Consider the following 24539-nt stretch of genomic DNA (forward strand, 5'->3'; position numbering starts at 1 on the left):
ATTCTTCCAGGAACAGGTTGGTTTTTAATTTTTTTCTGAAGGCGGAGTGGTTGGGGGTTTGCCTAATGCAGAGGGGTAAGTTGTTCCATAGGGTTGGCCCTACCAGAGAAAAAGCTCTGCCACCTTGTCTGTTTTTTTTTACAAGAGGAGTTTTTATCAGCAGTTGATTGCTTGACCGTAGCGCTCTGTCTGGTTTGTAAAGGGTTAACTTTTGGGTCAGATAGTTGGGGGCTTTCCCGAACAAGCATTTGTGAACAATGCAGCAGATTTTAAATTTGATGCGTTGCCGTATTGGCAACCAATGAAGTTCTCTTAGCAGAGGCTTGGAGGGGGTTCTGGGGGGGGCATTCAAAATCAGTCTTGCCTCTGTATTTTGGACTACCTGTAAGCGGTTTATGGCATCCTCGTTGGCTTGTATCAGGAGCCCGTTGCAGTAGTCAATTCTGCTTACTTACCATTACTCCGCAATTTTCTTTCCGCATTCCATCACTCAGTATACTTTCATTACGAAAGTACCATGACTCCGCAATGCCATTATAAAGCATGGCATTACATTTTATATGCTTTTACCACTCATACATTTACAAGGAAATTCGTTGTAAATGCATGAATGATAAAAGCATGCTTTTTTAATGTTTGGATAAGGTAAGTATGGGTATAGGGGTATATGTTTTGGGGTACTGAGGTATATGTTTTGGGGTGTTTGGGTATTTTAAGGGTTCAGATATAGTTTTGGGTTATGGGGTACAGGGGTAGTTTTAGGGTTTAGGGATAGGTATGGGTTTTGGGCTACAGTGGTATTTTCAGGGTTCAGGGCTAGGTTTCGGTGTTGGGGTCTAGGGGTATTTTTAGGGTTCAGGTGTAGGTTTGGGTGTTGGGGTACAGGGGTATTTTAAGGGTTCAGGGCTAGGTTTGGGGTACAGGGGTATTTTAGGGTTCAGTGGTAGGTTTGGGTTTTGGGGTACAGGGTTATTTTTAGGGTTCAGGGCTAGGTTTGGGTTTTGGGACACAGGGGTATTTTTAGGGTTCAGGGGTAGGTTTGGGTTTTGGGGTACAGGGGTATTTTAAGGGTTCAGGGCCAGGTTTGGGTTTTGGGGTACAGGGGTATTTTAGGGTTCAGGGGGTAGATTTGGGTTTTGGGGTACAGGGTTATTTTTAGGGTTCAGGGATAGGTTTGGGTTTTGGGGTACAGGGTTATTTTTAGGGTTCAGGGCTAGGTTTGGGTTTTGGGCTACAGGGGTATTTTTAGGGTTTATAGATATGTTTGGGTTTTTGGGGTACAGGGTATATTTATAGGGTTAAGATGGGTTAGTGTTCAAGGGTGTTGGGGTATTTTAAGGAGTAAGGGTGGGTTATGATTATGGGGTGCAGGGGTATTTAAAGGGAGCAGGGTGGGATTAGCACACGATATGAGACATGGCATGAAGGGCGGAATGTACCACACGCCCCCAGCGTTTGTCACACCCCCAGTACACGCCCACAGCACAACGCAGACACGCCCACAAGGGACTACTTTGCTGGCACAGTTCTTTTACCTTTTAAATGTATATGGTGGGCGTCTGCATAGCCTATGTCCTTCCGCTGCAACTGCCCTTTCCAACGCTGTATTGGGTGTTATGATTGGTGCTGTGGTTCCTGAGATTACCCGCCTCAAATGTTTGGGCTCTCTCTTTATAATATTAGTATGGATGTTCCACTACTTCAACTATTCATTTTTGGGAGAGTTTTGTTATGCCTAAGGAGTATATTGTGTATGCACTTGACACTTTTATGGAAAACCCAAGACCTAATTTTATTCTATGAGCGTCATGCCTCAATAGTTAGTCTAGAAATTTGTTTAACAAATTGTTTTATTTTATAGGAATCGGATGAAGATTCTGAAACTAGGTCTGAGGAGCCAAGGCTGGTAAGCATTCTATACAGGATATGTTGTTAGAATTCTTGATGCTGTAATAGAATGTTTTAATCTCTTCACTCAAATGTCAGATCATTGGCCATATAGCTGAAATTGGCAAAACTAATAAACTATCTTTTTGACACAATTTGGACATTTTTAACTCCCTTATCTTACCCTTCACCAATCACTCAACAAGCTCCGCAGTAAACTGTCGTTGCAGCACACTAGGGTGGCATTCGGCCACTCCTGGTGGGTCCCGATGATGAAGCATGTCACCAACTAGGTTGGTGAGTGAGGGCCTTCTGAATAACCCACATTGGTTTCTCTCACAGGTAATTTCTACCGTGAGTGTTGATACATGCTTGCTCTTCCTTGACCTTTATTGTTAATACACTCCTCTGTTGATTTTATGATCACCGTTCTTAACAATTCTTCCCCAGTTAATCAGTATGTTAAACTAATAGAAGGAGTAGCTCTTGGTCTCAAGTCGTAACCTTGATTATTGGAGATACAATATGCTCTTCTCTCTTCCACTCTTTTAACATTACATCAAGGATGCGTTGCTCTGTCCTTTTTGTTTTACCACCGACCTTCCACACACGTAATTTCTTGTGCCTTCTCCCTGGTTCTTGCCTTGGCAGCATAAAAACTGCCTCTGGCTACAATACCCAGAACTTCATGGAAAACGTTTTAAAACAAAAAGCTGAACCATGGCTCTTTAGAAACTCAAGCTTTAGTGTCGTGGAAAGGTGGAAAGATAAAACTGTCTTCCAGGAAAAAAGAGGAAGCACAGGAAGGCAGTCCATTGTTACCTACATGCCCCAAGATGAGTACAATTCAGACAAGACATTTTGAAGAAATATCAAAGATAAAGGAGGAGATGTTAGGTGTCTCAATTACATGAAAGGTGTTAAGTGTCTGTCAACTTGTAATACAGTGTTTTGTTGTGTGTACACATTTTAGAGTGTTATGTGGCATACATATCAATATGGACGTGCCCTGTGTTGTGTCTCTCCCTGCTCTCAATCTACCGAAGGGATGTCCTAGTTAAATTGAGCCTTTATGTAATTTGTCAGGTATATATTAATTTCTCATTTTCTTTGCCCATATCTTCTATTATGATCTTATTAGCATACTGCATTGAGTGATGAAGATGATGATGATGACGGTTCTAACCTCTTTGATTCTGAAAAAGAAGAAGAGGAAGATGATGTTGAAGACCATGCAAAATCAGTAAGATTAAATATACTACATTTGGCCAAGCAACTGCCTTTGTTAAACAAAATTGTCTCCTTAAATTTTGTTTCAGTTTATTTACGATAGTGAGAAAATTGCTTTGAGTTCACACCTCATGAGGACAGCCATTTCTGTGATAACATAGCAAATAAAAAATTTAACATGAGTTCATATTTATAATTTTTCAGAAAACTTAGCATTTGTTTACAGCAGTATATCTTGCAGTTGTTAAATCAATTCAACTTGGATAAAAAGTAATTATGTAACCAAGATATGACAATTACTGTTTTGTTATTTTCCTCTTGATATTTCCGGCTTCGGCCATAACTCTTTCCCAAACTGTGTTTCATGTGTTCTTTTCTGTGTGATTTCTAAAGCTTCTTCACATTTGTAGGATATGAGATGTTTTAGCTAAATCACTGTTTGCCCTAAACTAAAATGGTTGCTCCTCTTGTTGCATCATAATTTGTGAAGCAATCTGTTCATAACCTACATTCTGTTTATGCTATAATGATCCCTCCTTAAACACAAAGTCTTGAGTACAGACTACTCTTGACCTGAAGACCACTGCTCTAATTTATGGGAGGGAGTGTCTAATAGAGCTTCCTCACATTCAGGTTGAGAACACAGTCTGCCAAATCTATCGATATTCCAGAATATAGTCAAAAATTGTCCCTCAGTTAGTTGTAGCTTCTGCAGGTTCACTCCGATCAACTCTAATTACAATGCTGTCCTCTATACAGCAAAACGTCATGCCTACAAGCCAAGAACAGAACACTGATTTCTATCCAAGACTTTCTAAGGAGAGTCCCTGGATGCGTTAGAGACACAAATACCACTGGTCACACTTGTTCTTCAGACACATGTAACATCCAACACATAGTTGTAGTTGCCTTTATGCTATATGGTGTATCTAATGTTGAACAGTCTTAAAGGACCGCTAATACCTTCTACAAATGCAACCTTTTGTAGTACTTGAAATAGTATTCATTCATAGTTTCTTTTGCCTCTAAAATTGCCACCACTATACATAAATATAATTTTAAAGATGTAACATATTTTGCCTTAAAATAAATCTGATCTTACTCTAATGTAATAGATTTTGGCCTGAGTTAGAGTTTGCCAGATGAGTTACTTCATCACTAAAATCACTAACATGACAATATCTTGTTCGCTTTATTACAAGTGTGTTATATCCTGTGTCACTTGAAATAAGGTGACAGGGTATCTATCACATTTGTGATAAAGCAACCCATCCTCCAAACTCTAAATCAAGCCCTTTAGTTATTTTCCGAAACAGTCAGCACCTTAGTCAAATTGTTCATAGACTTATTATTCAGAGATGTCAGCTTACTGATTCACAGTGCATTACAATGACCATTGTCTCTGTAAGAAAAAAATACATAAGGTTGACTGTGAATACTTTGTAAAAGTTTTCAATAGATGATGGACTAGAATGTGAAAGGTGTTATGTGAAGATCTTCACAAGTACTTGATTACCTAATGACTTCAGTTGGTCCCTTGTCATGAGACAATTGGCAATACTGATGTGTAAGCTTATTGTAGTTTTATTAAATTGTCGTATACCTTACACACAGCTGCCGGGCTTCTAAACCTGAAAATCTGAGGGTCCCTTTTTAGCTGAATAAGACAAGTGAAATGCCATATTAGAATATTATCTTTGGAGAAAGTTATCAAACAGTTTATTGGTCATCATATTTATCCTAGTCCTTATGGCTATTTGTAATGTAAGTGGGTAATGATGAACATTGCAAAAATCTATGTCAATAGACTTATTTGAATCACGTGGTCTCATACCTGCATGTTTTACAGTGTTGTTACCTTTAACAAAGTTTTTTTTATTTTTTTATTTTTTTATTATAAAGGAAAAGAGACCAAGACCAACTTCTTTTGCAGATGAATTAGCAGCACGGATCAAAGGGGATATCCCAAACAAACCAAATGAAGATTCAGAATGTAAGTCACATCCAAATGTATTACTTCTTTCTGTTCTCAGTGATGCCCGTGAAGCATGCTTAATTGTTTAGTGAAGATTAGTTGCATACAGCATGAACATGAGATCAAATGTTAAGTTGTTCTGCTGTTCCCATGATTGTTCTTTGTTACATCTTTTGTGAAAACACCGTCCCAAATGTTATCCAATGTAGTAATTAAATGATGTGCTACAGTTCAGTACTTGTTTTATGGTACAATAGTAAGATCATACAAGCCAATCAAATCTGTATAAATGTGTACAATAAAAGATTACAGGTTTTTGACCAATTGATGGCTGTTTATGTCTCGCCTAGCGTTGCAGCGCATGCCCTGCTCGCTCGGCGAGACTATAGTTAGAGAGGAGATTTTAGAAGGGGGCTTGAAGCCCCACCCCTCATTTCCATTGTCTTGCATCACTGCTTATGCTAAACGGTGGCCTGCCATTGGAAATTGTTTTTTTTGTCGCTGCCCTTTCTCCTTTTCAGACGGCCCATTCGGACAGGCTTGTCTGCTTCATGGCTGTTGTGAAGTACTTTCATATCTTTAGGGGGGGCATCTGTTTCTAATTAGCATGGCCTTAGCACAGCCATGCTAATTAGAAACCGATTCCCCCCCCCCTAAAGATAAGAAAGTCTGCAGGCACTACCCTGCACACTGGGACCCGTGCGAGCGAGCGGGCCCACGAGCTCTTGTTGTTCTAATGTAGCACGAATTCGACCCTAAAGTATTGGACCGTGTAACATGAGGACCATTCTTTTGGGCATGTTGATATTAAGTGATTTTACGGAAGCACGGAACGTTGAACCGACGCAGAGACTAGAACCTATGTCTGCCGACTTCTAAAGTCAGCAACTCTGACATGAAGACTCCACTTTCATTCTCGTATGGCTTGTTCCCTTAGCGCTGTCAGCGTTCTTATGGCGGTGTAAAGCTCTATGGAAAAAACAACGTTCTCTTGAAGTGCCAATCCCTGCCACATCAGACTGTCATGGACTGTACTTCAACATCGCACAAGTCCAGAGTGGCACTGAGTTGCAAGGAAGTGAGTCCCGAGCTGCACCTACGCTGCCTCTGAGCCACAGTGACACTGGCTGTGTGGTCCACTGGTGCCAAACTGAGCTGGGCCAGTGAAGTGCTACACTGCTCCGAGCCCTGGGTGACACTTAAGCTCACGGCCTCTGCCCTACGCTGCAGAGGCCCCGGTCCAGGGCTGCACTGGCATAAGTTCTGAGCTGCCTGAACACAATTCCTGTGCTGTAGGTACACCAGCTTCACTCTGGAGCGGCACTCACACAAAACCATGGGCTGCAGTTCACCCACAAGAGAACCAAGTTGCAATTTCTACACTGAACTGAAGTGACAGCACAGACACGGCCTTGAACCACATGGGCGCTGGTGCAGTACCAGGAAGCCATTGACAGGAAGTCACATCTCCCATTTCCTGTTGAAAATAGATTTTATATGAAGCGAAGCCCCAATGTCGAGGAGAGGGTGTTTAAGGTTGGTAGGGGGGATTTTATGCGATACAAACAAAAACAACTTGCGCAATGCAAATCCCATGACGCAAAAACACAGCAGAAAAAGTAAATAAAAAATGCTTTATCAACCGCTTCCCCAAATGCCCAGCACACTTTCTCCCGCCCAGCCCTGCTGCCTAGGCTCTCTTCACACACCAGTACTCTACACACATTAGGAATAATGTGCCAGAGCTCAGGTGTCCTTGCAGAGCTTAGAGCCGCCTCCCCAACAGCCTAGAGCCTTCTCCAGAGCCCACTGCCATACTCCACATCCTGCTGCCTTACCACGCACCCCAGTGCCCCCCCCCCCAACAGCACACAGAGTTCTCCAAGGCCCACAGTCACCCTCTTAGTTTCAAAGAGCTCCCCACAGAACCCCTTACAGACCAGAGCCCCGCTCACAGGCCTCCTCACATCCCATAGCGCACAGAGGCCTCTGCAAAGCCCACAGCGCACAGACCCCCATACTGCTGGGAATGGAGTGAGGGGCTTGCAGACCTCGTCCTCTCTGGGACGCAGTAAATCCCCAACCTGCCCCCTCAGGCCTAGCGCTAGCCTGTCACTCTGATGGTGTGCAGTGTGGCAGGGAAATGACCCCAGAGTGACCATCTATCACATCAGGTGCAGAAGGAAATGAGGGGCAGAGAGTGGTCTAAGTCTTAGAGCAGTTTTGTAACACAAAGTGATGTACTACTCCCCCACCCGGAGAATGTAATGTGGGCACCCGAGACTCACATGTCTTACAGATCCTCATTGCCTTTGGGCTGAATACCCTTACCCCGAAAAGGGTTAGGGACCCTTTTAAGGGTTGGGGCGCGGGGACTGCAGGTGACTGGGTTATGTCCCTGTCTGTGAGATGTGAAGGTGCCCCCTGAACATGCGGTGTCACCTTTCACATCAGGGAAGAAGGAGGTAAGCCATCAGGTCGCCCCTTTTGGAGAAAGGAGTGTGAGCCACGTGCCTACCTGTGAATCTCATAGAATTACTCCTGGATAGAGGGCGCCCTACCCCACTATACAAAAGGAAAGCTCGGAGCCTGTGTCGCAGTTTCGAGAACTCCCCACAACCTCAGGGATACTTGGAAAGGGGAAGATAGTTTCTGTTCCAACAAAAGACAGGCAAGGGGCGTGTGGGCCCCACAGTGGCCCCTGTGTGGGGAGATTCACATGGCCTGTGGGACATGAGGTGGGTGACCGCCTTGGAGCGCTCAGTTGCACCTGCTGGAGTGTGTTGCAAATTTGAAGCACCTAGGCAGCCCGCCACCACAGAGATATGCGAGTGAATAAAGGTGAATGCAAGCATGGACAAACACAGAGCCTGTGGCACAAGCTGGAGCGGCAGCAGACACCACTTTTACCTTGCACACATTTCAGAGGCTCCCTTTGATACTGTGGGAACGGCCTCGAGTGTAACAACACACAATGGTCAGCCTGTCACCCCAAGGGCAGGCCTGCAACGCAACCGCACCTCTCAGGGCAGTGTATAAGGAACACGTTACAATTTTACCAAGTCACTCAAATAACAAGTCCTCGTGGCTAATATCGATGAAAATATACCGTGGGATGTGAAGGCTGTGGGGGCGGACTGATGGAAATCAGTGGAGACGTAGGCGATACACAGGACAGTCTACGGATGATCAGAAAGAAATATGTGTGTGAGGTAAACATTGGGGGGTAAACAAGGGTCGAGGCAGGAGAAAACATGCATGGCTATTGACTAGTTTACGTCACATATTACCATTTTTATTTTAGCGTAACTATGTATTTCTATATACTCCACATGTATCGCATGTTATTGCTGCTGTGCTATCTCTGTAAAGTGCTCTGCTACCTTCGAGTCTAGTTTGCGCTATTTAAAACTTGATAAATTAAATTAATTAAAACTCTGGCCATAGTGCCACATCCCCTCTCAAAGTTGTATGGAAGTTGTGGCAGACGACATCCCAATCTTAAGGAATGCAGCGAGAAACCACTACAGAGTTGTGAGTAGTTGCAAAAAATACAATTTGGAGCTTTTCTGAAGGCTTAGGAGGCAACAACCAGCACAGCTTCAGAAAAGCATGACTGCAGTGAAACAACATTTAAATTATGTTAAATCCTAGATTTTTCCTGGTCTCCGAAGTTTTAAATTTCAATCCTGCAGTTCTCACCTGCACAGCACCATCCCTACTTACGAGATATGGTTCGTAACGGACACGCACTATGCAATGCAATAGGTGTTGCTTTTGGTATTGTAAATAACAATGGCTTTTAATTTTTTAAAAGGCATTTCCATTTACAGTTCCGCGACCTATTGCATTGTAAATGCTTGTTTTGATAAATTCAAGTAATCCTAGTCTACTTTAGTGAAACTACCCAACTTGTTTAGGGGAGTTGTTAAAATGATTTTTTTTAACCTGTTCTTTTTTGGCCCCTCTTTATGTTTTTAATAAAATACAGGCACTAGACACTTCTGCATTCATTTATCAGTTCCTTACTAATATTTAATTCTCCTTCCAATCCTTGCACTTCCTAACCAGCCATTCATGTCTGTTTTTTAATAGACAGTGGCATTGTAATGAGATCCCGAAAATATTTCTGTTACTTTAAAATATCAGTTTGGGAATACAGTTTCATAAAAGTAATGGCGTAGAAGCTCATCCGTTTTCATATAGCCACTTATATAGTCTTTTTGGCACAAAATAGTTTTCTAAGGATTAAACTTTCTATCTCATTCTGGGTGTTTTAATCAATTTTTTGAAATGTCAGCATAAACCTAAGTGCTTTTAATGTACCTTAATACGATGAACTGTTAAATGTAGGAAGCTAGCTCTTTATATATTATTATACCAAAAAGAGGTATGTAGATAGGTTTATCAAAGAGGAGTGTTAGACATTTGATGCATACACATATTTAATAAATGATACACACGACTCAATAAGGCGATCCACACCAATTTATGAAAATAACATGTATCTTTATATAAATGTAGGCACCATGATCATCAAAGTTATGTAAGTAAGTTTCGAGATTTGAATTTGTACAGTTTTTAAAAATGGACACTTGGTAAATTTTCTGAAGCGGTTAGGTTATCCTATCAACGAAAAAGACATACACTGCATACAGGTACTTTACTATTATAAAGTATTATATACCACAGTGACCTGTGGGGCCAATCTTCTATATTTGAAGTAAGTTTGGGCCATGTTCCAAGGCAGCACCAACAGGTCACCTCGGGCGGCTTTGCGGCGGCCGGGTGCTCAAGTGCTTTTCAGCATCAGGTGCCTAATGTAAGTCAATGGGGACCGGTCCAGTTGGAAAGAGGCTGATGGTTTGGACTGGGATGCCAGTTGGTCTGAAAAACAGGGGAACTCAGGCCTGACTATGCTCGGGGACATGGGGACACCTTCAGTCCACTTCCACTCAGGCCAGGAGAAACAGGTGCAGATGTGTCTTGAGGCATCCGCTTTTTCACAGCCAAGTCACTCACGATAAGGGGAGGCTTAATAAAGAGGCTGCAGGCTGCGTTGAGGAGTTGCCTCCTTGCCTCCTTGCAATACCAAGGTGAGCTTCTTCTCTGGAGGACTACATGGGCACCGGTAGCCCACTTCAACTCAGGCGTGGACGACGGGTGCAGTGTTGCTAGCTGGTGTCGGGTTTATGTGGCCCGGAGTCCTCGCAGTTCTTTCTTTGGTACCTGCAGGTTGAAGGGGGCACCTCCACTACTCCACAGGAGTTTACTGAGTCTTGGCGGAAGGGCTGGCGGTCCTACCAGGCTTTTGGAGACAAAGCAGCTTACAGGCAGAGTCAACTTTGGCGCAATCATCAGGAACAGCGAACAGGGTGGCAGGGTTCAATCAATCAATCATTTGTAAAGCGCACTACATACCCGCGAGGGTCTCAAGGCGCTGGGGATGGGGGGGCGTGGGGGGGCGCTACTGATCGAACAGCCAGGTCTTGAGTATCCTCCTGAAGGTCAGCAGGCCTTGGGTCTGTCGTAGGCTCAGTTGGAGGGTGTTCCATGTCTTGGCGGCGAGGTGGGAGAAGGATCTCCTGCCGGAGGTTGTTCTTCGGATGCGCGGGAAGGTGGCGAGTGAGAGGTCGGCGGAGCGTAGCTGGCGGTTGGGGATGTAGAAGGAGAGCCGTCTGTTGAGGTAGGCTGGGCCGGTCTTGTAGAGTGCTTTGTGTGCGTGGATGAGGAGCTTGAAGGATATCCTCTTGTTGACAGGGAGCCACTGCAGGTTTCTCAAGTGGGGGGTGATGTGGCTGTGTCGTGGTACGTCAAGGATCAGTCGTGCTGAGGTGTTTTAGATGCGTTGTAATTGTTTGATGAGCTTGGTCGGGGCTCCCACAAAGAGGGCGTTTCCGTAGTAGAGTCTGCTTCTGACGAGGGCCTGGATGACTGTCTTTCTTGTATCTATCAGGATCCTTCTGTAGATCTTGCGGAGCATGCGGAGGATGTTGAAGCAGGAAGAGGATACGGCTTTGACTTGCTTGGTCATTGAGAACGTTAAATCGAGGATGATTCCCAGGTTGCGTGCATGGTCGGTGGGTGTTGGGGCTGCCCCCAGTGCCGCCGGCCCACAGGAATCGTCCCAGGTTGAAGTGTTGGCACCGAGGATGAGGACCTCCGTCTTGTCCGAATTCAGCTTCAGACGGCTGATCTTCATCCAGTCGGAGACTGCCTTCATTCCTTCGTGGAAGTTGGCTTTGGCGGTGATGGGGTCCTTGGTGAGGGAGAGGATCAGTTGAGTGTCGTCGGTGTAGGAGATTATGTTGAGGTCGTGCTGTCGGGCGACGTGAGCCCGACTGCACACGTCGCCTAACAGCACGACCTCAACATGTTGAACAGTGTCGGGCTGAGGGAGCATCCCTGGGGTACGCCGCAGATGATCTCGGGTTGGCGCCAAGTCAGTTGCTCCTTCTACAGTTCTTGCTTTTCGCGGCTCTTCAGTCCTTCTTCTTTTGGGTCGGAAGGATCTGCTTTCCTGGTGACAGCAGCTCTCTTTAATTACTAGATTTAGGGGCATTAGGGAAGTGTAGGGTAGCAGCCTATGGACTACTTACCCCTGTGGTCACTACGTCCTGTCTATGATCAAATGCTGTAGCAGGTGGGCATAAGCCTGTCCCAGAGTTCCTAACTTGCCATGACAAAGATGATGGACTTCAGATTTTAGTATTTACTTCAGGTAGCCCACCTTAGGCGTGGAACTAGCCTGAAGGTGAACATGCCTCTCACTACTAATTTTCCCTCCTGTTCAGGTACCACATGTGCCCTGGACAGTGTGGTTAGCATCCTCTCCTGTGAGGGAAGCCAGATTTACATACCAAAGGCGGTGGGCTCTTTGAAGCTCCCGGCCTAGGAATGCTAATTTGCAGATCATCCTGTGGGGAGAGGTGTAAACACCCTCTGCCTGAGCAGGCTTAGTTACAGGCTTCCTGAGAGCAAAGACCTTCACCCCTGGGGGTCAGAGACTCATCTGTGGTGGCAGGCTGGCTAAGACCAGTAAGTCAGCACTCTAGTAGTTGGTAGGTTTTCAGGAGGTACCTCTAAGGTGCCCTCTGGGTGCATGTTTTAATGAATCCATCGCTGGAATCCGTGTGGGTTTATTAATATGAGATGTTTAATACCAAACATCTTGGGATTCAGTGAAGCCTTCATGTAGCTGGGGAGCTCATGTTCACCAGTGTCCAGCACATGTAGTTAAAAATGGCTACCCTGGTCACTTGTACTGGCAGCAATTGAACTGACCAGCACAGGAGCATATCTGCTTATTCAGATATGTCCCCACATGCAGTAGGGTGCTCCCTGCCTTAGGGTTGTAAGGCCTGCTCTTGGGGTGACTTACCCAGGCTGCACGCAGTGTCCTTCGGCATGCCACACAGGTGCATGCCATGTTTTCACTTTTGTCTGCACCGAGACAGGCAGCCTACAATGGCAGTCTGCCTGTGATTGGTGACGGGTCCCTTAAGATGGTACAATTCATGCTGCAGACCTTAGGGACCTTTTTTAGTAACCCATGCCCTAGGTACCAGGGGTACCCTTTACTAGGGACTTACAGGGGGTGTTATAGGTATTGCAAATTGGGGTACAATTGTACAGTTTTAGGGAATGAGATTTGGCACTGGGGGCCACGTTAGCAGGAATCTAGTGCTCTTCCAGTCAAAATGGAATCAAATACCAGACAAAACGTGTGTGTGTGAAGGGGGGGGATACCTCAATATCTTGTAATAGGAGGATTCGATGAGCTTTGTTATAGGCTTGCATGCTGTTTGTGAGCAGTTTTAGAGGACTTCCTGCAGGTTACTGATCACCTTCATTATCACATTCTGCTGTGCCAGGCTTTGCTGGTTTTAGGTCTTGTTCTACATGATATATAGGAACATAATCTGTTCACTAACTGGTAATGTCATTATTACAGTTTTATATCTTGTCCCTGCATCGTGATTTGTACACACACCCTAGTGACAGACATGCTGCTGCCTACCTTAACGTTTATTATTTGATCTTCAAGAGTACCGCTACGAAACCTCCTCTATCCAGAATTAAGCTGAGTCATCTACCAAAGCAGCCCAATAGACTGTGATGGAAGCCAGCTGTAAGGACTAAGGTGGGAAGAACTGGAGTAATGAGATTGCTGGACATTAACTCCTCCCCAGCTTCTTCATCCTAGAGCTTACATCTTGTAGATTGATTAAAGCACATGGACCAACATCGCTCACAGACCAAGACATCAAATCCAGACAGGAAAGAGAAAGGCCAACCCCAGTTGGCCACACCAGTTTGGGGTGCCAGAGCAAAAGCAAGCCGACAGGCACAGGAAGCCCAAAAATCAAGAGTCATAACTTGTGTGTTCAGATGAGCTAGCAGTCAACAGAGTGGGTGATGGCAGGAATGGACCCTCATGAGGCAACAGGAGAATCGCAGAAGCTACAATAAGCCCTCAGCCAAGGAACCCATTATACATAGCCACAAATGTGGAGAAAGAAAGAAAGAAGTGGCTACAAGGCAGCAGCACAAAACCCAAGAAAAAAGCCAACAGGAGAGAAGGGACACCTCAATCAAGGCAACATTTGAGGGAAAAGATCACTACCAACTTCTACTCCACAAGTGTGTGGGTGAAGGAGGAACAAAAACAGTACAGCAAATGAGAAGGACAGGAGGTAGTTTAAACCTAAGACTAGGGCCCACACTACAACCCGGATCCTAGGCAGATAATGTAGTGTAGGATGAGGGTCACAATCACCCACAAAAGGGGATTATGGGAAGTGAGTGCACCAGCCGAAGCCAGATGCTGAAGGCTAACTAAATTGGAAACCAAGAAACAGGTTACCCATTAAGGAGCAGCCACATTTCAGAAAAAGGGGAAGACAGCCCTCTGGATCAGGCACATCAGGTGTTTGGACAGGAATGAACTGCACAGCAAACAGGCAAGCATCCCTGCCTGGTGTGCCCGACTGCTTGTGAAACTCGTATCTGACTTTATATTTTGGCCCTTGTATTACACTAACCTAGTGGGTGCATAGAAGCCTAACCCTGTTCCTGGTAATGCAAGATGCAGAACTTGTTCTGTAACCTGGATGCACATACAAAGCGTGCCCTCATAATGGGTGTGTGGAGGACTACTGTCAGTGCCCCATGTGAATCGTGGAAATCGGTAGTGGCAGTGTACCAAGCTATGTGAATATATAGTTTGGCCAGAGTTGTTTCTGTGTGGTGAGGAGAGTGTTCTTGCCCTCTCTTGTAAAGTTCTGCTTTTTTGCAAACCTCATAAGTTCGCACCAATATTCTGTGTGCATGTCGAATGCATTTATGATCAGTAACTGTGTGGGCACATGTATGTTAATAAAACTCCACGTGGTATGAGTCTGAGTATTAAGACCAGTGGGATCCATTTTGGTCCTTGGTTTAGCATGGTACAAGTTGGAGTGTGATTCAGTTTCCCCAGGCAGTGCAAGTGTATTGACTGCATTCCTGTAGCAGGAGATTGAAACACTGAAGTGAGGGAATCTGGAGAGAGGACTGACTTTTGAAAATTCAGTTGAGGACCACATTAGTAAAAGGCTGCTGATTCTTTCTGAGCACTGCCATTTGTTAGATGATAGCGGTCAGGGGTGGGGCTGTAGTTTCTGATGTTTATGTGGAGGAAGTTTCTTGGCAGTTCCTGCCCCTTTGACCGTCTGTGATTACTGCTTCAGGAAGGCTAATGGCAGTCATATGCAGAGACCTCACCCTTCATTGTGCATGTGCTTTGGATATTCATGCTTGGAGCCAGCCCCGTTGCTGCCTGCTGTGAGAGCCATCATCTTAGTCACAGGCTGTCTGAGGAGTAACATGAAGATTTGAAAAACAGGTATATAAGTGGAATCCAAACCAACATATTTTGTTCCAGTTCTACTTAACCAAATAAAGGAGTGCTCCACAGACTATTCAAAGAGCTGTTGTGCGACCAGGGCTGGTGTATGCACAACAGCTAGTCTCCCAGTGGTGAGGTGACATCACCTGAAGCTTGCAGAAGTTTCTAAAGGAGCTGAGGATCTGCCTAGCGCCTAGAAATCTGCTTGATCAAAGAGAGAGAGTGCATGGTAAGGTGAAGGCCTGGCTGGTGAAGAGCCAGCTGAGGAGGAAAAGCCAGCTGTGTTCCCAGCATGCGGATACCCAGAAGTTGCTGACTGACTTTGGGGGTAAAGTTGGAGAGACATTAAGGCTCTCTCAGTGGACAGCATACAGAAATCAATCCAGATGAGTATCCACTTGCTGTAAGGCACCCCTGCTACATCTGAATGCAATGTCCAACTTCAAGTTACTCCAGTGGAGAAACTGCCCTCACTGTGGAATCTTAATCATGGGCCAGATGCCGTGCTCACCAGATGAGCACTCCCATGTAATCCCAGCCTGGAGACCATGATTCCCCCAACAAGCACTTGTCTTATCCCAGCCAGAGGTGACATCCACCAGAGAAGGTGTCCGCCAAGCAGGTCTGCTGGGCTGCTCATCCTGCTGGTCCCAAAGGAAGCCGCCATGATCCCATGTCAGCCGAGCTGCTGCTGAAACACACCAACCAGGAGAATGGCTGCCAGTGCAGTACTACCTCAGCAACCTGAGCAGATAACAGAGCCTCACACATGACACATTAAACTTGACGTGCAGACCATTTTCTACAGAGGGAATATTGACTGTTTTGACTATACAATCCAGGTTTGAGTGCAAACGGTTGAACTGAGCAATGTAATACCCCACATGAGTAGAAACCTAGTGATCTGCACCTATTCCTAATCTCTGCTTATGACTGCACTCGGGTGGAAGTGTCATAGAAGCTCCTAGAGCAGGGAGAGGGCACCATGCAGGGCATAAACACTTATAGAGGAATCATAGCTTGAATGACAACCCCGTAGCTGAGCCCCATTTAATTGTACGATATTACGTTTTTCTGTTGTTATTAAGGGATTTTTTTAAAATAATAGTGGACACCATAGTATTGTGTCTGTTGTTTGACTTTTGAATTCTGAGCTCTTGTTCCCACATACCTCCCTTAGAATCCCTTGATTGCTCACCCTGTCTACCCTGATAGTCAAGTGTTGAAGTAGTGTACTTGTCCCAGGTTGTAGAGTCATAGTAGGAAGGACACCAGTGGCACACGAGCTCAACAAACACAGCTGGGGCCCATTAGCTCTCTATACAGGTAAAGGATCCTGGGACTTGGAGTCCGCCTTGATGTTCCGGCAGGACTACAACAAGCCCAGGGTCACGGTGCTCTCCCTGCTTGCCTCCAAAGACCCCCTGTCAGCGCAAGGATGTATCCGAAGGTCCGCTGTCACCCTCGGGGACAGCTCTGCCGAGTTTTCACACGCTGCGGCTCCCGCGAAGCGGGAGCGGCGAGGTCTGTTAAGGCTGCTGGAAGGTGTAGCTCTCTATACTACTTTCCTGAAAAGCTCTTGACTGCTCACCCTTTCTTCTCTCTGAGTAAAGTGCTGAACGAGTGTACATGGCCCACATTGTAGATCCATAATAGGAAAGGCCTCGGGACTAGTTGCAAACGACATCATCCACCAGAGGTGGGGCTCAGTAGTCCTGTCTTCCCTGAGTCCCCTCCATCCCCTGCCAACACGGTCACCAGGGAAGAATCTAAATCCCAAAAAAGGCCCCAGGGGAAATCCGACTCCTGCATCCAGACCCAGATGTCCAGAAGAGGATGAACTCAGGTGCTGAACATGCATGCCACCCACTAAAGTGTGCCTATCCCCATTTGAGCACAGGCGATGCTATTCAAATGCAGAAACTCCAGAAAACATGGCAGAGAAACGCTGAAAACAGGACGCGAGGAAACAAACGTCCCAAGCCACGAAATAGTGCAGAATGTAGCCAGCATGAAGTACAAGTTCGAGCATGGGACGAGACCCTACTCCAAGATGTGAAGGGGAAGATAAAGCGTAGAGCCAAGACAAAGGGGCAAGCATCAAAACCGGCTCAATTTCCAAATTCTGCGGGGGGTTAAAAGACCCTACAAGAAAAGGTGAATTAACCGTAGGAAGTATACCATTTGTGCTCTCCTTGTCTTGGGAGATGCCCACAACACAGGAAACAAGAGAATTGTGATTAGCCCTGGCAGGGGATACTGGCACTAGAGATACAGAAAATGTGCTGAAAACCCCTATCAGCCACCAGGTAAACAGGACTCTGAAAGGGAAGGGAGAGTGCACAAGCAGACTGTTTTGCCTGAAGTAGACATCACAGACCCAGCACAAAAGACACCACTATTTTGGGTCTGGCACATGGTGTGATGGGTAATTTCGGTGTATGGGTACATTAGCATCCTCCTGGAAATTCTCTAAACCCGAGATATTGGTTCCCCCATCTCTTGTGGTGAGCATATGGGTTGCAATATTGAATTTAAAGATGAGATGGAAATCGAAGCTCAATTGTACTAAATTCTCAATTTCCAGTGAAATGCTAGAGCCTTTCTTATGTTCAACACTGGGCTGAAGTTGGTTGCCCCCATCTTGAAATATGGGAGTATCCCTGAAATGTTGCAGCATTGTGCCATCGCAGTAGACACAATGTTAAGTTTACAGAGTTTCTTTCATTCTCTCACAGTTCTGCAGTTGCTGGGGTGACCTTTAGACAACAACAACGTTGTTTTTCTTCCACCCTCCAGCTATTATTGGATTGCTGTTCAAACATACTAAAGAAATACTTGTCCACTTTGTGCAGTGATCAATGTGACTGGTGCAGATAAAAGCTTAAGCATATATCAGATACATCTATTTGTAGTTCTGTAAGATAATTAGAAACTGCAGACATGTCATAAATTTTCAATGCATGCTGAACAATGTGAATATTTATATGTTGTTTTATTTTAAAGCGCCACCATCTGTGGAATCCGTTCCAAAAAAACAAGTGAAAGAAAAGAAAGAATTGAGAAAAGTTCCATCTGATGGTGAGTATATTTGTGTATAAAATTCCCCAGCTATGACAACTACATAAAACTTGATACTTTACTAAAATTGCATAATCCATGGGGTGATTTTCACTTACCACATTCATGTAATCAGTATAATGAACAGAAAACATTCAAGGGGTAATTTTGAAATGAGAATTATTGCAAAGAAAGAAACCTGAATTGACAGACTGTATTATGAATACAGTTATTGTATAGACACACTACATAAAGGTAGCTGCTTCTTGTGCTCCATACACACACATATATAATCATTGAGAAAGGCGGTTGTCGAAACACTTTTTAACCCAATAAAAGTGAGATAATCCACTCCTGCTGGTTATTCATAAAGGAGTGTGTGTGTAATATATACTTTTTTAATGTAAGGAGGTGGAAATACCACATCACATCTGTGCCATCGTTACAGTGTGGGAAGTTCTAATAAACAACACTTTCAATGCACAATCTATTACTTTTAGCAGTAATCAGGGCAGTACAACTTAGTATAGGTATTTCTGTTCTCTTTATTGCTATGGGTGATTAGAAATAACCATAACGTGTAGTATTCCTGAAAGTTTAAGTCTCCACTTGGTACCACATTTAAATAGTGGAAACCCTATGGTATATGAGGTTAATCTATGTAATGTATTTTCTGTTTCTCCTTTTTTTGTTTTTAATTTGTTTATAGATGATGATGATGATGATGTCCTGTTCAAACCCCCAGAGTTAACAAATGAAGATTTCTCTCCTTTTGGGACTCAAGGAGGCTTGTTTAGTGGTGGGACTGGATTGTTTGATGATGATGAGGTTAGTAATTAAGGTGTCCACTAAAGAAGCTGTACATAAGAGAGCGGAGGTAAAAGGTCTTGCGAATAAGAAACATGAAACTCTGGTCTGTTTCACATAATTAATTATTTCTTCTGTTCTCATGCTGTATGCTCCAAGTTAGAGCATCCAGAAAGGTGAGGAGGGAGGAAAGTGTGGGAATGTGTGTGAGGGTCTGTGCATCCATAGCTACGTAGGTAGGGGTATATTTCATATTTAATAAGGAATAGACATTGTTTATTCCCCTGTAGCTCTTCAGATCATGTTTAATTTATTCTATGTATGCAGGAAAAAGTTTTGATTGCATACTTATAATTACACATGTTAAATTAGCTCAAGAATTATAGGATTATAAAGCGCCCAAATTCCATGTTATTGGTGATTTCAGGTTGTAAGATGGAAAGGAGTAGTGCCAGTTGTTTAGGACTTTAATTACGCAAAATGCGTGTGACATTCAGAAACGTACATGCATTTGTGAGTATTCAAAACAGTTTGCTTACCCATTAGCACCCACAAACACTTGTAAAGATATTCCCAAAAAAAGTGGTAATAACAGTCTGAAATGAAAATGTGTAAAGGGAACATTCATAAATTTCAAGGTTTTATAGAGCAAGGGGATTCTCAACAAAGAAAACAGTATAGGTCACTTCTGGAAATCTACAGCGGTTTCAGTTTTCCAGACTTATGCTTTACATTTTACATTGCTTTATATTTTTCAGCACTACATAATCTAGATAGAAGTCTAAAGAATTTCTTCGACAAAGCAGGACTATAATAACTTAAAGAAGGTATATATTTAGCAAAATAGAATTTACCACACACATTCAATATGTCTTCATGAGTTATGAAAGTGAAAGCTTGGTATCATAATATTTGCCACTCTTCTAGCATTTTTCAGCATCTCAGTCATGCTCTCAGATAATAGCATATCTCCACTTTATCTTGTCTAAAGCATCAGTAGATCTTAGAGCTCCTTCTCCTCAACTTCCGTCACATTCTTGGCACCCTAATGACCAAGGTTGACACTGCAGTTCCAGTTGAGGCCATCCTTTGCTGCACCTTCTCCAAATGTGATTGTCTTTTTCCCTTTTTCCAGCCTCTTAAAAAGACTGTAGCTATCACCAACTCCATTTTTGTTTCCTCTTACCAGTTTCTCTGCATTTATATCCCCTGTAGCCTTCTTCGTGTCTTTTTTCCTACTTCATTACACTTTTCCTCCTTCATTACACATGTCCCTCTTCATGGCACATTTCCTCCTTCATGGCACATTTCCTCCTTCATGGCACATTTCCTCCTTCATGGCACTTTTCCTCCTTCGTGACACTTGTCCTCCTTCATGACACTTGTCCTCCTTCATGACACTTGTCCTCCTTCATGACACTTGTCCTCCTTCATGACACTTTTCCGCCTTCATGACACTTTTCCTCTCATGACACTTTTCTTCCTACAAAGCTTGGCTGAAAAAAAGTTATTCTGATGGATAATTCTAACCACAGATTACTCACCTTTAGAATATCCTATGGCTCCAGACTTGATACAGATTTTTTAGCATTGTTCCCGCATGTGGGTAAGTGGCATTGTGTGGCTCTGTGATGACTTTTTTCCACCCTGGAAGTGATGAACAGAGCCACATATAAGTGCCACCCCTGCCCTCTGATGTCCGCTCCTTTCAGGTTGCCTCACTATATAACTCTCAGTCCCCTGCAGAAGAGCCAGTTCTGCAATTAAATCAGATGCACCCTGAGGTTCCTGGTCCGTCTATGATGTTGCAAAAGATTTGGGCCTTCAAAGAGGCCATGCTGCAAATTCTCTCCACCCTTCTGGCTCCCTGAGGTGTATCTTCAGGCCCCAATAATACAAGAAGCCATGCGTTCCGTATACTGCTGGTGAGTCAGCCCTCAGTGCTGTTGGTACCTCCAGAATCTTCCTCTGGGTCAGCGCTGATGCCAGAGCTGACTTTCAATATGGCACCACAGTCCACCCCAGTTCCTGAGACATAAGTGTGAGCATCCACACCACTGGAGCCAGAGATGACTGTGTCCCTCTTATCCTACCTGACTCTGACCTGGATCCATTTTTACTTTTTCCGAGATCACATCTCAACACCATACTGACGCACCCTTACACAATTCATTCTGATTCATACCAAACTATACCTCTAGCTCAGAGATGCACTCCACCAATGTCGTGGTTCAGATTATTCCCAGAGCCAACCAGCCTTTGATAATGACAATCATGATGATGGGGAGTATTTTCCACAACATTATTGGGACAGCAATTTATATCTGGATTTACAAGATGACAGTGGGTTGGACACTTGCCCAGACACTGGGTTTTGGTCTCCTACCATGTACCACCAACACAAGAGTGCCTGCTTTGCCATGATGAAAAGATGCACAATACCCACTATGAAAGTCAAAAGCAATGTTCTGAGGTGTTATGACCTGGATAATCTTTGTCAGAGCTCTTATACCCATTTAATGAGGCCCTGACTGACAATCCTATGGGCACCTGGTCTAAGCCCTGTTCCTGCCATCCGGTAGACAGACAGGAAGACACCACAGACCGACTCCAGGTGACCCTGATTCTGATTTGTTCCTAACAGAGCAACCCACATCATATAGTTTGTCGGACCAGGCTTCTACCAGTAGAGTAACCCCCAGTTTTTTTCAAACAGCTGCCCTAACAGACTCTAAACAATGTGAGACCTTTGGGAAGGAGTTGTTTTCCTCAACCAACCCTTCCTTCCAGTGAATCAATACCAACTGCTTGCTGAGAAGATCTACCCTTGCTTAATGGAACATGGTTGACGAAATCTTGATGGCACCCATGAGGAATTTCGAGCCAGTTTGGCTCTACCAACCATGATGATCAGGATGCAGCAAAGTACATTATCAACTCTTGACTGGACAGTACTGACTGCTTTGGCAGAGCAGTTGGCACCACCAGTTGGCACTAGTGTGATAATTCAGCTGCATTCTTGGATGCAATCCATGGCCTTCTCTGGACCCATGCAAATCTCTTTAATGGACATGCTGTTTTATGGGTCTTACCTGTTTGACAAGAAAGCCAATTCAGCATTGGAAAGCTTTAAAGAAAGGCGGGCAATTGAAAATAAAACATTGAAAAGGCTGTAAAAAAAAAAAGTAAGGTAGGCCACAGTGCTTTCCCTAGTCCTTCCTACCCCTGTAAAATAGTATCCTCACTAGTTTAACCCCTTCGAGGTTACTCCAGAGGATTGTCATGCCAAGGACCACTGCCCTCAAAGTAATCTCCTCAGTGCCTTCATGGTTTGGGAGACGGATCAAGCAGACAATGAGTAGGCCTTTGTGTGCAGCAAACTATCCAGTCACCTGCCTCTCCGGCAACCGCATCCAAGCCACTTTAATTTGCTCTTGGAAAAACATGACCATCTTTTGGGAGACCGGATCAGATACTTTCTCCAGGGCTGACAAAATATCACTTCTGACGGGTGGGTTCTCCAGATTGTCCATTGAGGCTATGCCTTGACATTTTTTTCGACCAGCCACCGGTATCCGACAGTCTCGCATAGGAGCACTTGTCTGTTTTGCTCCACTCCAAGAAGTACAGGCTGTTCTGACAAAAGGAGCCAGAGATCGGGTTCCAGCCTAGAAAATATGGGCAACTCACTACTCATCCTACTCTCTTATGCAAACAATGGATCATACTTACATATTTACTTAGCTACACACTTATACAAACACAACTTCATCTATTCATTTATATAGTAAGTCATACTTAGTGAATCATAAAATCATTATTACAAGTATACAGTTATCCATACAGTCACTCACACAATCATTGAGTCTTATGTATACTTATTTATATACAACAACTGACACATACACTGCCTTTTATTTTTCTAGTTTGTTGGACTTGTACCATTGAGAAATATATTTGCTCATCACCACACCCATAAAGATATTCACTCACCCAAACAACTGTTAGAACATGTAGTTTTAACTTCATATATCTAGTGAATCAAGTATTCACACATCTTTGGGCAGTCACACACCCCCCCACTGAACCACACACGCATTCACTCTCCCATACAAATACTCAGTTAACTAATCAATAACTAATATAGACTTTCACATAGCTAGATACCAACTGGAGAACCAGTTTACACAACAACTGACAAAGTGATACAGACATTCACACAGTTTAGTCACTATCCACTATATTTAGAGAGACACTATAAATTGGTCAAGTAAACAGTCAATTACACTGCTACTAAATCCTCCGTCCAATTTTTTTTTTATATATCCACTCATTCTTCAGTGCAAATTGCTATATATATATATATATATATATATATATATATATAATGCATATTTAAATAACGAATCAAACCACATTCACTGGATGATGTCATCAGTGATGTCATCAGTGATGTCATTTGAGATGTCATCAGTGATGTCACTGACCATGTCATGAATGATGTAATATGTGACATCATCGGCAGTGGATTGCAAGTGCGCGAAATATAGTTAGTACAACTAACTATATAGGAGCAATTTCAATGGTTTTGTATGAGTGAAATGTCCAGCTAACTAGAACACCCCTAAAACTTATAGTTTTTTAAGTGAATTTTAAAGGTTTTTTAAATGCTAATTCCTAACTATATAAGGCTTGAAACCTATGTTTTTTTCAGTGAATTTGCAAGGTTTTTTAAATGCTAATTCCTAACTATATAAGGCCTGAAACCTATGGTTTTTTCAGTGAATTTCAAACTTTTTTTTAATGCTTATTCCTGCCTATATAAGACCTGAAAGCCCACCAGGAATCTCCAGTATGCGCCAGGGGACTGCATTGCAGAGAGGTGTAATGAAGCTACGCCCCTTTTTACACCTTCCTGCAACGCAGCCCCCGGGCGTGTTTGCAGAGGGGGAACTAATTCCCCTTGCATACTGGCGGTCCCTGGGGGCCAACTAGCCCACCAGGAGCCTCCAGTATGCGCCAGGGGGCTGCATTGCAGAGAGGTGTAATAAGGCCACACCCTTTTTTACACCTCTCTGCAACGCAGCCCCCGTGCATGTTTGAAGAGGGAGAACTAATTCCCTTTGCATACAGGGGATCCCTGGGGGCCAACTAGCCAACCAGGAGCCTCCAGTATGCGCCAGGGGGCTGTGTTGCTTTGCCCGAGAGGGCGGCGGTCCCCGGGGCAGTGTGGGGGGATTGGGTACCCCCCACACTTCTTTATCTCTATGCCCCCGCGATTTGGTCCCCCTGGGGGGTAATTTTTAAAAAAACATACCATGTTTTAAAAACAAAAAAATGTGGCCTTGGGGGTCTTTGTGGGACCACCTTAACCCGCTGCATGCTTGTGACGGAACCGCTCCGTCACAAGCCACGGGTGAGCTGTGCTTGTGACGGAACGGTTCCGTCACGGCCCGCTCGCCGTGCCTGCGCGGCACATTCAGCGCCTGCACTGACGCTTTAATGGGCGGGCGGGTTCGTGACGGAACCGTTCCATCACAAGCACAGCTCACCCGCGAGCCGTGACGGAGCGGTTCCGTCACTAGTATGGAGCCGCTGTGCGGCCGCCCCACCCCCTTAGCGCTGCGGCGGAATAGCCGCCGCAGCGAAGGGGTTAACAGGCCTAGGGGGTCAGGGTGTTTCTACCCTGCC

General features: G+C 44.4%; 1 protein-coding gene across 3 annotated transcripts in view; it reads left to right on the forward strand.

The window, feature by feature from the left end:
- The window catches only part of LOC147711647 (WASH complex subunit 2-like), a 735247-nt gene that overhangs the window by 103518 nt on the left and 607190 nt on the right, over positions 1–24539 (forward strand). For 2 of the 3 annotated variants that reach the window (XM_086922303.1, XM_086922305.1), the window contains exons 7-11: positions 1862–1906; positions 3029–3130; positions 5020–5110; positions 17988–18062; positions 18751–18869. In XM_086922303.1, coding sequence (XP_086778429.1) covers positions 1862–1906; positions 3029–3130; positions 5020–5110; positions 17988–18062; positions 18751–18869 — 432 coding nt within the window. Of the gene's footprint in view, positions 1–1861; positions 1907–3028; positions 3131–5019; positions 5111–17987; positions 18063–18749; positions 18870–24539 lie in introns of all 3 variants that reach the window. The other variant, XM_086922304.1, reaches the window with a different exon arrangement.

This window comes from Lissotriton vulgaris, chromosome 5 (assembly GCF_964263255.1).
Source record: "Lissotriton vulgaris chromosome 5, aLisVul1.2, whole genome shotgun sequence".
Lineage (NCBI taxonomy): Eukaryota > Metazoa > Chordata > Amphibia > Caudata > Salamandridae > Lissotriton > Lissotriton vulgaris.